The sequence below is a fragment of the Polyodon spathula genome, unplaced genomic scaffold (assembly GCF_017654505.1).
Source record: "Polyodon spathula isolate WHYD16114869_AA unplaced genomic scaffold, ASM1765450v1 scaffolds_1731, whole genome shotgun sequence".
Taxonomy (NCBI): domain Eukaryota; kingdom Metazoa; phylum Chordata; class Actinopteri; order Acipenseriformes; family Polyodontidae; genus Polyodon; species Polyodon spathula.
Genome location: NW_024473207.1, coordinates 19,488 through 35,000, shown reverse-complemented (window position 1 = coordinate 35,000; position 15,513 = coordinate 19,488). Strand labels below are relative to the sequence as shown.

The 15,513-nt window shown below is 46.1% G+C and overlaps 2 protein-coding genes across 3 annotated transcripts in view; one reads left to right on the top strand and one right to left on the bottom strand.

Moving 5' to 3' along the window:
• The window catches only part of LOC121310111 (transmembrane protein 179B-like), a 5,264-nt gene extending 2,869 nt beyond the window's left edge, over nt 1–2,395 (top strand). Inside the window, exons 3-6 of one of the 2 annotated variants that reach the window (XM_041243376.1) lie at nt 1–120; nt 391–469; nt 780–916; nt 1,898–2,395. The exon at nt 1–120 is cut by the window's left edge and continues 15 nt beyond it. In XM_041243376.1, the coding sequence (XP_041099310.1) occupies nt 1–120; nt 391–469; nt 780–916; nt 1,898–2,309 (748 nt within the window). In that variant the 3' untranslated portion in view covers nt 2,310–2,395. Of the gene's footprint in view, nt 121–390; nt 470–779; nt 917–1,863 lie in introns of both variants that reach the window. The other variant, XM_041243378.1, reaches the window with a different exon arrangement.
• Nucleotides 2,396–6,938: 4,543 nt separating this feature from the next.
• On the bottom strand, nt 6,939–15,262 carry LOC121310108 (transmembrane protein 151B-like). The gene is made up of 3 exons (XM_041243371.1): nt 14,460–15,262; nt 9,619–9,633; nt 6,939–8,384 (listed from the first exon to the last, which is right to left on the bottom strand). Exons 1-3 carry the CDS (start codon nt 14,517–14,519, stop codon nt 7,044–7,046), a joined length of 1,416 nt encoding a protein of 471 aa, XP_041099305.1. The 5' UTR covers nt 14,520–15,262; the 3' UTR covers nt 6,939–7,043.
• Nucleotides 15,263–15,513: the final 251 nt, after the last annotated feature.

Below are 15,513 nucleotides of genomic sequence, written 5' to 3'. Positions count from 1 at the left end.
GACACTCTCTCTCTGCATCGCTGTCACATTCCTGTTCTTCCTGCTCGTCTCCGGCTGTATCCTGAACATTGGACTGAACGGGCTCTGTCAGTCCATCACTGCGGCCAAGGATTTAAAGAGGTGAGAGACACATTCACGACAGCTGAGATCAATTCATTCCAGGCTTCACTGCTACCAGCTTGATCAGCCCCCAGTGTGTCTAGCTAACAAGCTCAGGTGTGTCTTATTATTAAACTCCTAGTGAAAGCAGGACTGGATCACACTGCTGTGCAGCGGGAGTCTGATTATTAAACTCCTAGTGAAAGCGGGACTGGATCACACTGCTGTGCAGCGGGAGTCTCGTTCCCTTCCCTGAGTTGACTTCTCTCTCTCTCTCTGTGTTTATTCCAGTTGCCAGGCTGCTCAGCTGGAGAAGTGGAGCGCACCTAACAAGTCCTCTCTGTTTTACACCAGCCTTCACAACGCACAGGTAATTCAATTCACAAGCAGGGCGACCGTGATCAGCATTGGCTGGCACTATCGATCATCCTCAGACTCTAGACCAGTAAATTTCTGAAATAGTTCTCGTGTGTGACCCTGAGCAAGTCACTTCACCTCCTTGTGCTCCGTCCTTCGGATGAGACGACAAACAAACGAGGTCCTATTGGAAGAGACTCTGCAGCAGCAGCAGCGGTTGTTGATGAAGCAGAGTTCACCCTCCTAGTCTCTGCGAGTCTCTTTGGATAAAAGCCTCTGCTGAATGACTCAATAATAATAATCTTACCCCTGCTGCTTGCCAGGTCTCTGCCTGGGTGAATTTCTTCTTCTGGGTCGTGGCTCTGATTCTGCTGATCGTCCAGAGGAAGCGAGGGACATGGTTCACACAGCTGAGCGGCACAGGGGACCCTGAGACTGACCCCATCTTCCACAGACCCCAGTGAGGGAGAGAGGGGAGGGGGGTCCCGGACAGGCCTCCCTCCCCCCAGGGCCTGAGGGGAGGCCGGACAGGCCGGGGAGGGGGGGGGGGGGGGGGGGGGGGGGGGGGGGGGAGTTGCACCGAGTTCTCACCGTGAGTTCTCGGGACTGGTTTACTAAGCTGTTGCTCGGATGTGAAGTTTGATCTGCAGTTTAACCACAGAGGGGACCCTCGTAATCGCGTAAGAACGCGAGAGGTTACACATGTTTGTAAAGCAATTCAAGTTTGTCGCGGTGTGTTCACGCGTGAAGCGAGACGTCTGCTCTATTGGGGTCTAGGAGTGTGTGACAGGTGGTGGAGGCCGAAGTCAATGCAATTACCCAGGCAGGCAGGCGGGGAGAGACAGGCAGACATGATCAGAGTGCAAGGGTCCCTCCAAATCGTCATTATTATTTTTTATTTCCACTGCCGAAGTTGAGCAGGCTTTTCACTGGAGCAAACGCTTTGTAAATGTAACCTTGCAGCTGTGTTTGCCTTGCCAGTAAACACAGTAATCTAACACACATCACTTCTACCAAATTCATGGAGGGCGATTTTTTGTTATTGTCGTTTGTAATTTTTGCTTGCATGTAGCCGTTATTTGTGCTCTGCAAATGGGGCAATCTTATTTGGTTGCAGTAAAACCTGGACTGGCTCAAACTGCTTTGGGACTGGAGTCTTCTTTGCATCCCTGTGCTTTTAACGTAGGGCAGAACGCATTTTAGTCTCCCCTAATCTAAGGAGGAAGACCCCCCCTCCCTGACTTAGCCAAGCACAGTTTTGGGGTTCCCATCCTTGTGTACTGCCCAAATAAATACACTGTTCGCAGCTAAACTGGCATTTTAGGTACATATACAGCCAAGTTTAAAAAAAAAACAAAACAGGAATGAAATGAAACTGTTTCGTGTGTGTCTGTGTGTTTTCAATCGCTCTATCAAGGCCAGTTCTGTCCGCCTCTCACAGCTGCTTGCTGAGTTTCCGGACCTGCCTCTCCCGCGCCTCGAAGGCGATCTTCGTGTCCAGCAGCCCGGTCACGGCTCTCTTCATCTCGGCCATGTCGAGCTCCGCTTGCACGTACTTGTCCCGGAGCTCCCGGTTGTCTCGGCGCAGCTCCGCGATCGCCAGCCGGGTCTCCTCGTTCTGCTGCCGGCAGCGGTTCTTGAGCGTCTCCGCCTCGGACAACAGCGTCTCCACGCTGCGCACCACCGACTCGACCTGGTCTCTAGACATCGCCACACCCTGGGGGGCAATTAACAAAATAAACTGGGGGGGGGGGGGCTGGGTGCTCCAGTGGTTGAAGAAAAGGGGTTCCCGACCCCAGGAGGTTCAAAACCCGTTCTGTGCGGGACCCAGAGCGAGCCACTTCACCTCCTAATGATGATGAAGCAGAGTTCACCCCCCTGGTCTCTGCGAGTCTCTTTGGATAAAAAGCAGCTGCTAGCTAATAATAAAGAGGCTTTTATAAAAATAAAAAAAAAAGGTTTCAAAATGATTCATATGTTTTGGGAAACATTAAAATTGAAAAAATAAACTGTTATATTTATTGATAACAATACTTATATCTCGACATTTCTAGTCAGTGGCTAAAACGTCAAGCAATATGATCTATAATATAAATACATGTATGAATTTCTATAAGAAACATAAAACGTTTGTTTGGTGAAGAAAAACAAAAAAACAAGCGTGTTATTGTTCTTTATAATCTCTCTATTTCTTCACAATCCAAAATATAAACAGACACTTACCAGTATGACGTCTCCAGGGGGGACCCGCTGGATTTTGAAATTTAAAATTTTGAGAAGTCCTTCGCTTGGCTGAGTTTTCTTACCAACTGCCAGCTTCGCAAAATGTGACATTAAAACGCTTTAGGGGTTAAAGAGACAGATAAAGACAGATTAGAGTCAACCTAAAGCCGGGCTGTCGTCGAGCCGTGACGTGAATTGAAATCTGTGATAACTGAGGTAAGCACACTCTTGTACCCACCTGTCACATCTAGCAAACACTTATGTGTCCTGCCCTTCACGTTTCTTGTTTACTGTATGTATTTGCTAGGCACCGCATGATGTATTCGAGAAATTAAATCATAACAAAGCTATATAAACCGAGGCATCCTGCTAATTTTGTACATAATACAGTATAGCAATATATATATATATATATATATATATATATATATATATATATATATATATATATATATATATATATATTCAAAATATTAAAATACAAAAAACATAGCCAAATTATCTTGAACGGCATTATAATAAAACTGATGTTTAAATCTTATTTTCCACTTGTGTGAAACTGGTGCTGCAGTGGCAGTACTATCGATTTGCCACCAGGTGGTGGTATTGTAACACCGCGGAGACCAGAGCGTTTATCTGCCCGCGCAGGCACACGCATGAATTAATCTCAAATTAATTTATAGACATCTCTAAATATTTGAAGATATCTCTAAATCATTTCCAGATATCTTTAAATATTTGAAGATATCTTAAAATGCAATTTGAGCTATCGCTAAATAATAATTTGGCTTGCTATAAATTTGTCAGTGGACAATGCATATGAGCGTCGAGTTATTGACCAATGAGATTAAAAAGTTTTTTTTTTTTTTTTTTACAAGATAATCCACAGGACAAAGACTTTTTGTTTTGCAAAATTTAGGGTAGAAATCGATTGGAAAAAAATGCATGTTTTGCAATATGGAAACAGAAACTATCATTTATTTTTACCATCGTGTCTATGCTAAAATCTTTTGGAATGATATGCAGCAGTTTATTTGAAGGAAATAAAATGTTAATGTATGTTTTGATCGTGTTGATGCGCCGTTTGATTTTAAACAGACAGATGTAGGTCAGAAATTGGTGTACATCATTAACCTGTTATTAGTGTGTGGAAGGGATCAGTGAATGGTCCAATTATCCCACAGATTTTGAATTATTTAAAATAGAAATGATGTACTATAGCAACACCATTAAAACCTGTAATTTCTTTGAATTGAGTTTATTTTGGGACTAGTGGAATTACACCTGGCAATGCATAAAGTTGGTTTGTTTATGTTTATTTCGGTAGGATGTGTGTGCTCTCAATGTGTGCGTGTGTGTTCGTGTGTGTGTGTGCGCTCTCATATTGATCTGCACTATTCCCAATAGCCAGTGCATTCCGCTTCACTCCCTGTCCATTAGCGCTGTGGTAGCTCCGCGTCCCGAGCCCGTTTACTGGAAGTGATGCTGCAGGATGCTGAAAGGAGGAGGCGGGTCTGTCGTTGCATTAGCTCGTCCGTAAAGCGCCCTGTCTGCCCGTGCTGCCTCAGTGCAAACCTCAGCTCAGCTCAGAGCTGCTCCTTCACCCAGTTACATCCTTCAATGTGTTTGCAGCTGTCTGCTTGAGCGCTCTGCGGAGAAGCGCTGCGTCTGTGTGTAGGTGATGGATGTGAGCAATCGTTACCTCTGTTGTACTCTGACTAGCTGTGAAATTGCTGTGCAAGCCTCTGTCTGTGTCTGCCTGTCTGCTTGTCTGTCTGTCTGTCACAATGTCCCACGACTTGGAATTAGGGTTCTTCAGTCAGACATGCAGGCTTTGGTCTTAAAGGGTACATAAGGACCTTTTTTATTGTATTGTGTTACTGTTCCCTTCTTAGAACTACATTTCCCATCATCCTCCTGCTCACATGAATAACTGAGACGGATTTACCAGCGAGCAGGAGGATGATGGGAAATGTAGTTCTGGAGAGGTCCGTGCGGGTACATGGGAAGCCATCTTGAGACAGGGAATGCAATTTAAAAGTTTTAAAAAAGTGGTCGAAATGTAAAAAAAAAATAAAAAATAAAATAAATCATTAAAACAATCCACACACTCACTTTAATGGCTGTGAGTTAAGAGGTCCTGTGTAAATCAAAATAATTAACGGCTGTGTGTTTAAAACAGACCAGAGGCTCGGGGGTGGGGGGGGTTTGCTGCCAGAGAAGCTCATAAAAATATCAAAGGTATCAAAGCTGCGGTTTTGCTTTATGGAGTTTGTGCAAGTCAGCAATCATTCGCCGACAGCTCTCTGTGATGCACTTACTGGCATAACTAGGTGTCCAATACAGGCCCTTGGTTTCCCTTGCTAACACAATTATGAATCAATAACACCTTTAAGACCTGTAATGCTTCAAACAGCCTCTAGGTTGTGCTATTTCACAACAATTCCGAGGTGCAATACCGCCCCCTGCCTGAACTCAACTGGTACTGCGCCCGCTGATGCAAAAGGACGACAGACAGCTTTATCTTGTGTGAAGCAGCTTGACTTTTATTTGACTTATTCGTGTGTATTTTATTATTATTTTTCAACAGGGTGGCGCTACTGGTGTGAAATCATTCCTTATAGCACAGCGCCACCTGCTGTGACCAAGCGGGTTTGCAGTTTGGCGAAAGACGTCAGCGCAGATCTCACGTTGCAGCCAAAAAAAAAAAAAAAAAAGTATTTGTTTATGTTTGTGTGTTTTATTTATTTATCTGTTTATTTTGTGACATGACAGCTGTTTTAATTCGTTCCCCTCCCTCATTTTACACACAGAACCGGCATATGCAGTTGACAGTTTGCCGATGCATTAAAATCCATTTACCTCCACAATCTCCAATCTCCCCTTCACTATGAGTGAAAAGATCTCCTAGATAGTTAACTTGATATTATTATTATTATTATTATTATTATTATTATTATTATTATTACATTAAAGTCTTTGCAGTAAGAACCCCATTTCTAATATAGCTTTCTACTTCTCACTTACCTTTTTAAAGACGGGTTATAAACTTTGAATTAAGCTGTCCTTTGAAAACCCACAGCAGTAGAATAAATTAACCGCTAAACTTGATTTGAATCAAAAACGGGCTTTGAAAGAAATAAACTGAAAATTTTGTGAATGGAGGACAAACTGGACTGAAAGGAGGCAAGGAGAATGCCTTTCACAACCCACAGCTATACATTCAGAGCGCCTGAAAGACAGCGCCGCAGCGCCCCCTGCCTGCTAACAGGATGAAACTGCAATTTAAAAAAAAAAATTATTATTATTATTTTTATTTTTAGATTTATTAAAAGCTGAACGACCAAAGGATGCCGTTTTCTATGCGTTGAGCTTCTTAACAGGTTTGTAACTTTAAAAAAAAAAAAAACCAAAAGGATTTGTTTTTTTTTTTCTGTGCAGAAATATTGATTTAGAAATGTATCAAATGACGTAGATACAGCGCGGGTTGTGATTTTTGAAATGAAAAGTATGTATTTGGTATATATAATGGGTTAGATTTTTTAAATTTTATTTCAGTTTTCCGAAGCAGTATTTTATAAGTTTCATGCTTTTAGCAGGTAAGGGATGAATTATGTTTAGTTTATTTTTTTAATCATTTTTTTTTCCTTTGTTTGTTTGTTTTTTTCAAAAACAGACTGATTGTGAAGCAAAAAATAAAAGTGAAAAAGCCCATATAATCAATCAATCAATCAATCAATCAATAAACAAAACAAAAAAAATCATAATTAAACACACACACTCCAAAGCATTTTATCCTGCAAGTTTGTGGTTCACCAGCTGTTAACAGTTCACTCCGATCAGCTACAGAAACCCCTGAACTTCGCTGTGAGGAATGTTCTTTATCTGTCAGACGCTTCTAGGGTTGAGTGTAGCATACTGGGTCTCCACTTGAGTCCAGAACAGTGGACTGAGTTTCTTTTCCAAGGCAGTAAGTAGTCTGTACCTTCTTAACATCCTTCAAGAATGAGTTATTTTACCATCTCCAGGGTTAGAAACTCACACTAGCCCTGCTGCTGCTGCTGCACCCAGTCCTGGGGTTCAGAGCTCCCCTCAATGAAGTCTAGTATTATTATTATTAATATTGCAGTCCTGGGGTTCAGAGCTCCCCTCAATGAAGTCTAGTATTATTATTATTAATATTGCAATGATCAGGAGGCAGGAGTTTGAGCAGGGTTAGAAACTCACACTAGCCCTGCTGCTGCTGCTGCACCCAGTCCTGGGGTTCAGAGCTCCCCTCAATGAAGTCTATTGTTATTAATATTGAAGTGATCAGGAGCCAGGAGTTTGAGCAATCACACTCCACAGTAAATCCACTCTGAGGGTCACAGCAGGGAGGGGTCCCATTGCGGAGGGGGGGTCGGGTCTCGGTGACAGCTCTCATCGCCGTGCACGATCAGCACTGGGAAGTACAGGGCATCCTGGTAGGGGGGGGGCAGGGGCAGCTGGTCCTCGGGGGTCCCGTCCGACGGGCTGCTCTCGTCCAGCTGGCCGCTGAAGCTGCGGAACACGCAGGCCCGGCGGGAGGGCTGGAGCCTGCCCAGGGAGAAGCGGCTCCTGCTGAACGGGAGGCGGGACGGGGCCCGGGGCGGGAGCGAGGAGCTGCTGACGGACCGCCTGCACCGCTGGCAGCTCTGCATGTAGGCCGGGTACCCTGCGCTGGCCACCGTCCCGTCCATCAGGAGAGCCTCCGAATAACTGGGCACCACCTGCTGGTTGGAGCGAATGTGCCACTCCACCTCGGTCAGGTCGACCGTGTTGACTCGGGGAATCCTGCCCCCGGGATAGCCCGCCTCCTCCGGGGTCAGGACCCCGCGGTCCAGCCCAAACAGCTTCTCCACGTGGTAGTGCACGAAGGCGGTGCGGTAGTCGGCGACGACCCTGAGCGGCCAGGACAGGGCGAGGAGGGAGGCCGCCCAGAAGACCCCCCGCCGGGCGTACCAGGGCGGCCGGAGAGGGTCCGGAAAAGCGATCATGTGCTCTTTGAAATCCACGTTCTTCAAATGCATCCCCTCCCGCGCCTCCATGTAGTCGTCCAGCCCTTCGTTGTCGCTGAAGAAGCGCGCCCGCTGGGTCAGGTACGCCGTCTCTGCCTCCGAGTCGGCGAAGCTGAAGCACTTGGTGAATCGGAGGCGGGTGGCAGGGTAGTCGGACAGGCCCAGCAGCTCTTTGGAGACGTCCTTCACCCCGTGCTGGGAGTAGTCGAACTCAGCGCTGGAGGCGTGGGTGTTGACGCGCTCGTGGTAGACCTGCGTGGTGGTGTAGGCGTCCCCGTTGCGGTAGCGTGTCACCTGCCGGGTCCTCCTGATGTAGTGGTAGCTGATTGCCTTCCACCAGATGCAGGGCGTGGACTGCTGCATGCGCTGGACCCTGTCGTACACCCCGCTGATCTCCGCCCGCTGCAGCCCGGAGCTCTTGGAGTAGCAGTTCCAGCACTCCACCAGGTAGACCACGTAGAGCATGCCGAGGAAGGCCAGGGGGATGTAGATGTAGCCGCTGGAGCAGGGGCTGTCGAGGGAGAGCGAAGGGACCCCGTCAGGGTAAGCCGAGGCCGGGACCCGGGACAGCCCGCACCAGCCCAGAGCCGCAAAGCAGCCGTACATGAGCAGGGACAGGATCAGGCACTTCCAGTGGGACTCGCGGCACAGGGAGCCGCTCAGGGACTGCTTGTCCCCGGGGCCGCTGTGCAGGGGGGGGGGGCCCCACGGGGGCCAAGGGGGCCCCCCCCCGGCGGGGCAAGTCCCCCACGGGGAGGATCCCCTCCCCCCCCGTTTCTCGTTCGCCCCTATATCCCCAAAGAGCAGGGGAAAGGGGGAAACTTTCCGTTTGAAAAAAAATTTCCAAAGAAAGCTCTTGTGATGGAAGCAGGTGTCAAAACCTGGAACGGGTGACACTGCTATGCAATTGGGAGTCCCAATTATTCCCATCACTGGCTTTGTATTCTCCTCCTTTGCTGTTAGAATGAATTTAGAAATAGTAAAATAATGGACGGGAATCAGACTCCTGTTGCACAGCAGTGTGATCCAGTCCAGGTTTCACTGCTACCAGCTTGATCAGCCCCCAGTGTGTCTAGCTAACAAGCTCAGGTGTGTCTGATTATTAAACTCCTAGTGAAAGCAGGACTGGATCACACTGCTGTGCAGCGGGAGTCTGATTATTAAACTCCTAGTGAAAGCAGGACTGGATCACACTGCTGTGCAGCGGGAGTCTGATTATTAAACTCCTAGTGAAAGCAGGACTGGATCACACTGCTGTGCAGCGGGAGTCTGATTATTAAACTCCTAGTGAAAGCAGGACTGGATCACACTGCTGTGCAGCGGGAGTCTGATTATTAAACTCCTAGTGAAAGCAGGACTGGATCACACTGCTGTGCAGCGTGGGGCTTATTCCCGTCCTGATTTTGAAGACATTGAAAAGTGAAATGCTAACAAAAAGAAATGAATAAATTCACTGAATAGAGGGCGGAGCTCTGCAGAAAGGGGCTGCGTCACATTTTTTGTTGTCACATGGTTCTGAGGTGAGGAGACACTTCTGAGCGAGAGAAAACGATGCATTTGAAATTTGCTATAACTGGAAGCGTCTATCTTTAGAAACTGCACAATGCAGGGGTGCAGGAACGCAGCTCCAATTAACACCCGAACCGACAGCGAACCTCTACAGTCAAAAAAAAAAAAAAAAAAAAAACAAAAATCAAAGATAAAAAGCGAGTTTGTAAAAATAGGATATCATGTGCCAGCCCAGTGGGGATTTCCTCGTTAGATGTTGAATCTATTGGACGGCTAGGAAGAGATCGTTATCTGCCAGCGATGGAGAAATCTGAGCCTGCCCAAACCACAAGCCTGCTGCCTTTATCGAGCTTGTAAAATCACATCGGGGTCCGATTAGAACCTGCAGGTCGACCTCGACCCGTCTCTGCTGCCTGCAACGAGCTCCAGCGGCATTGATTGAGGAAACCGGATCCTCAGTCTGTGCCATTAACTGCTGAGAGAGAGAGAGAGAGAGAGAGAGAGAGAGAGAGAGAGAGAGAGAGAGAGAGAGAGGAGGGGGAGGAGAGGGAGAGGAGAGAGAGAGAGGGAGAGAGGGAGAGAGAGAGAGAGAGAGAGAGAGAGAGAGAGAGGAGAGAGAGAGAGAGAGAGAGAGGGAGGGAGAGAGGAGAGAGAGAGAGAGAGCGAGCTAGTCTGAGGGCATCAGGGTCAGATTAACCCCTTAACTACCAGAATCGTTTTTCTTAGGGGGGTGAGGGGGGGTGGTGGTGGTTAGGATTCTCCAGTCAAGGTCACAGCAGCTCAAATACTTTGAGGTCAGGAGGCTAGGCTAGCCTAGGCTAATCTGACTAGGAGGAACAATCCTTCAAATTAGAGAGACACAGCGAGTCAGAGACGATTAAACTGACGCACCCAATCCCCCCCCCCCCCCCCCAAAAAAAAAATAAATCTAACTTCTTCAGCTAAGCAAAGCAACGCGTGAGGATTGCGGTGAGAACGAGGCTGTGGTTTCACGCTGCTCAGACTCTGCGTGTGTCTCCTCTGCACTGTGGAGCTGTGCCTGGGTGACTTTCAGCAGCTGAAAGCTTGCATTTCAATAACTCTCCGGCTCTGGGAGGCTCGGCTGTGCTGAGAGCACACTGCAGAGCCGGGAGAGATCAACCCTCCGTGTCTCCTCTCGGGATGCCTGGGGATATATATATATATATATAAAATAAAACCGTTTCGGCTCCGAAGACAGTGAAAAAGAACTTCGAAACGGCTGCCGTTTGGATTTATTTTCTGTTAGTTTCAAAAGATTTTGCACTGCAGTATAAGAGCCTCCCTTTCTCTTTCTCTGCTCCACCAGCACAGAGGGAGGCTGTTCAGAGAGTATAAAAGCCTCCCTTTCTCGATCAGCATGCTAACCCCTGCAACATCACAGCCAGCCCGCTGCATGTCACCTGTGATTGGCTGATCCCAAGACAAGCTGACACGCTTTTACGTTTCTCATAGTGAATGCACAGCAAAGTGTAGTAAAGCACAGTGAAAGGATTGTAAAGCACATAGAGGTCTGGTAAAGCATAGGGAAGCATTGTAAAGCACAGAGAGGTCTGGTAAAGCACAGGGAAGCATTGTAAAGCACAGAGAGGTCTGGTAAAGCACAGGGAAGCATTGTAAAGCACAGAGAGGTCTGGTAAAGCACAGGGAAGCATTGTAAAGGGTAAAGCATTGTAAAGCACAGAGAGGTCTGGTAAAGCACAGGGAAGCATTGTAAAGCACAGAGAGGTCTGGTAAAGCATAGGGAAGCATTGTAAAGCACAGAGAGGTCTGGTAAAGCACAGGGAAGCATTGTAAAGCACAGAGAGGTCTGGTAAAGCATAGGGAAGCATTGTAAAGCACAGAGAGGTCTGGTAAAGCATAGGGAAGCATTGTAAAGCACAGAGAGGTCTGGTAAAGCATAGGGAAGCATTGTAAAGCACAGAGAGGTCTGGTAAAGCATAGGGAAGCATTGTAAAGCACAGAGAGGTGTGGGAAAGCATAGGGAAGCATTGTAAAGCACAGAGAGGTGTGGTAAAGCATAGGGAAGCATTGTAAAGCACAGAGAGGTCTAGTAAAGCATAGTGAAGCATTGTAAAGCATAGAGAGGTCTGGTAAAGCATAGGAAAGCATTGTAAAGCACAGAGAGGTGTGGTAAAGCTTAGGCAATGTTTTACAATGCTTCCCTATGCTATACTATACCCCTCTGTGCTTTACAATGCTTCCGTACGCTTTACCAGGCCTCTCTGTGCTTTACAATGCTTCACCAGGTCTCTCTGTGCTTTACAATGCTTCCCTATGCTTTGCCATCCCTCTCTGTGCTTACTGTGCTGTATCACACTGTGCTGTGTTTCTACAGTGGCGTGACCCTGTCTGCTTCTCTGACAGGTACTGCCCTGCAGTATCTCTGTAGCTGTCTGACCGGCTCTGCTCTGAAGCACCAAGGTCTCGCTCCCTGTTGACTTTGGGGAAGACGGGAGCTGCCCTACTGAATCCCAGTGCCGCAGATCACCGCTATTTATAGCTCCGGACTGCTGTAAGCTGGCTGCGTCTTTTACAAAGGGACACCCGGCAATAAACTGGCCAAGCGGCACCGCTGGGCAGCAGTGACGGGGTACAGAACCCTTCAGAGCAAAACGCACCCTTTCTCCTGCGCTTTTAAATTGCACCCGTGCCCTGTTAAAGTCAGCAATTAAATTAGACAATCACTCATCTGCCTGTCCCTCAAATAAGGACAACAGCACTTAATAAGGCATAGGTTAAGCAGAGCAGGGTTATTATTATTATTATTATTATTATGATGATGATGATGATGATGATGATGATGATGATGATGATGATGATGATGATGTAAACAGTTCTGGTTTGTGCTGAGTCGGTGAGGCGCCTTTCAGCGGATGTTTAAAAGCTGACGTTGCGTTTTTTTGGGTCGTGGATAGCTGGCACAGGGCGTAACAGACGGGGGGGGGATTTATTAGTCTGCAGGGCATAGAAAAGAAAAAGAGAGAGAGAGGAAATACATCACTGAGTTATCACGTTATATAATATTATCATATTCTACTATATCAACCAATCGATGAATTAATAATCTATTACTGATTGATCGATTGAGATCGCATTCCGTTCTGTGAGTTTGCAGTTTATCAATTTCTCATTCCTTATAAAGTGATGGGTAACCTGACAGCTCGGGTATATATGAAACGGATCACTCGCACATACGGAGCCGCGGGAGAAGTGGTTGCTTGCAGTCTGGGTGTAACGTTGCAGCTTCCACCGCCTCCTCTCTGCGCGTCCTGCTTAAAGGGAGTAGAGACTGGGAGAGGAGGAGAGGAAGCGGCGCTCCTCTGGGAATCCACATGGAAACAAAAGGATCGACTCGCGGCGAGGGTTTGCGCTCCTCCTTAATTCCCGTGTGTGTCTGCAGACTGGCTAAGTGTAGCTGCCAAACCCAGCACACAACCCGGTCTCTGCCAGAGAGCCGTCGACTTGGGTCTCGTCTGGTACCGCTGGGCTACGTGTCTGAAGACACACACACACTGAGGCAAACACACACACACACACTGAGACAAACACACACACACAGAAACACACACACACACACACACACACACACACACACACACACACACACACACACACACACACACACACACACACACACACACACACACACACACACACACACACACACACACACACACACACACACACACAGACACACACACACACACACACACACACACACACACACACACACACACACACACACACACACACACACACACACACACACACACACACACACACACACACACACACACACACACACACACTGAGACACACACACACACACACACACACACACACACACTGACACACACACACACACACAGACATCCACACACACACACACACATGAACACACACACACACACTGAAACACACACACACACTGAGACATGTGTGTGTGTGTGTGTTTATGTAGCTCAAAAACATATTGGGTTAATGTAGGTTGTTTGTTTGTTGTTGTTTGATGTTATTGTTGGAAAAAAATATGATGCATGCATATATGTAATAATAATAATAATATAATAATAATAATAATAATAAATAATAATAATAATAATAATAATAATAATAATAATAATAATATAATAATAATAATAATAATAATAATAATAATAATAATAATAATATATAATAATAATAATAATAATATAATACGAAGTGTTGTTAATATGCTCTTGCGTTAATTTCCTGTCAGATTTAATTTTTTGAAACGCTCCCCAGTGCAATTGATTCCCCGGCCACGATCGCCCTCAGCGGGGGTCCCGTTACAGGCCTGTATACCAGGCAAGAAGCGTGCATACTTCCCTTTGCACGCAGTCCCACTGTCCCGGGTTCAAGTCTCCAGCCAAACGCACGGGAGAGATTTCAAAGCGCATGTTACACAGAGCCCTCAGCTCGGCAGCAGTCATAACCTACATACGAGACATGCAAAATACTGTAGCGTTTTTACTGCATTGCAGAAAGCGGTAGTATCCGCTTTTTTATTTTAATATTTTTACAATAATATCTAACAATATAATAATTTACATGCAATGTTATGAGCTAGACTAGTGCTGGTCCTGTGCGTGTATTTGTGCAAAAGAAAACACACGGAGCTCTATGACAGCGAGCCCTTCATGCGTTCGTCTTTGAAGAATATCTATCTATCTATCTATCTATCTATCTATCTCTCTCTCTCTCTATATATATATATATATATATATATATATATATATATATATATATATATATATATATATATATATATATGAGTCTGCATATTTTTATTTTACCTGCATATGTGTGTTTACGTGTACCGTATGGCACAGTGAGGTTATATGTAGGGAACCACTTTGTGAGTTTATATACGTCTGTATAGGTCTATAGGGTTCTGTATGTGCATTTCAATTACATGGGAACCCTGTGCAGTACGTGTACTGTAAAGAACAACGATAAAGACAAATTAAAGACGCTTTTTTAAAATAAAAAAATAATAATAATTATTTAAAGAACGCACCGGAGCTGCGTAACAAAACAATAACGCATTGATTAGAGGCAAAGGGGAGAGGGAGGGGAGATTGGGGAGGAGGTTGAGTGCCTGTAATTTACAGGAAATATTGAGTCATTATTATTATTATTATTATTATTATTATTATTATTATTATTATTAATGTACAAGTGTTCTCTTACCTCTTCTCGTCCTGGCTGGCTGAGCATCGGAGCCTCCCCGGTTACCGTCACTCCCTGCATCACACTGCTTCCAGCTGGTTAACAATGCATGCAATCCGGCGTTGTGTTACCGAACCCCAGGGTTCCGGAGCGGGCAGAACCGCAGAATCCTCCCCAGAGAACAAATCGCCCGTTCTCGGCTTCTCTCTACGGAGCGGCCGGCGGAAGACGCGCATTCTCGTTGCCTTGCCCAGCGGTGCACGGAAACCCGATAGGTGTTGTTTATATATTTTAAGTAGTTTATAATATCTCTAACGCTATAGACGGTTTTGCAACAGTTTTCTAAGAAAATAAATAAACAGTGCGTGTGAGAGCGGGCTGCTAGACAGTTGCAATCGCTTATACAAAAAAAAATAATAATAATACAAAAATTGATTTATAAAGAGCCTGTCCCGAGTGTCCTTATTGAATCACACATCTTCACTCTGCTTTGTCAGGTTCAAATTGCCCTTCTCCTCCTCCTCCCCCCCCCCCCTCTTCCTCCTCCCCTGTCTGTGCGTGTCTTTCGCAGGCACGCTTCTCTCTTCTTCGGACCCGGCCGCTTTGCCTCTCTGGTGCCCCGGTTGTTCCCCGGTACTCAGATGCATCGCTGTCCCGCGATCGTGTACCGCGGGTGTGCTCGCTGAGAGCTGCTGTAATTAACCGCAGCGCCGTGCAGCCTGCCTCCGCCTCCGCCTCGGGCTACACGCGAATCCACGGGGAGGCGTGCCTCCCCTGCACCGGCAGACTGCTCCCTTATGCTGACGCCAGAGTCACCTAAGCACGAATGAATAAATAAATAAATAAATAAATAAATAAATAAATCTCAGGTCGTGAATAATTTATAAGAAAATGGATGGTTTGTTTTGAGTTTCTCCCCCTCTCTCTCTCTCCTTGTAATATATTGGGATACTATAGAAACCAGCACTGATCCATGCATTGTGAATACAGTAAGCGTCTCATACTTTGAGATCTATGACAGTGTAATGTAATACAATGTATGTGTGTGCGTGTGTTTGTGTGTCAGTGTGTGTGT

Bases quoted from the DNA above. Each gene is read 5' to 3' on its own strand.
- LOC121310108 (XM_041243371.1), bottom strand. From the start codon at position 14,519: ATGCAGGGAGTGACGGTAACCGGGGAGGCTCCGATGCTCAGCCAGCCA.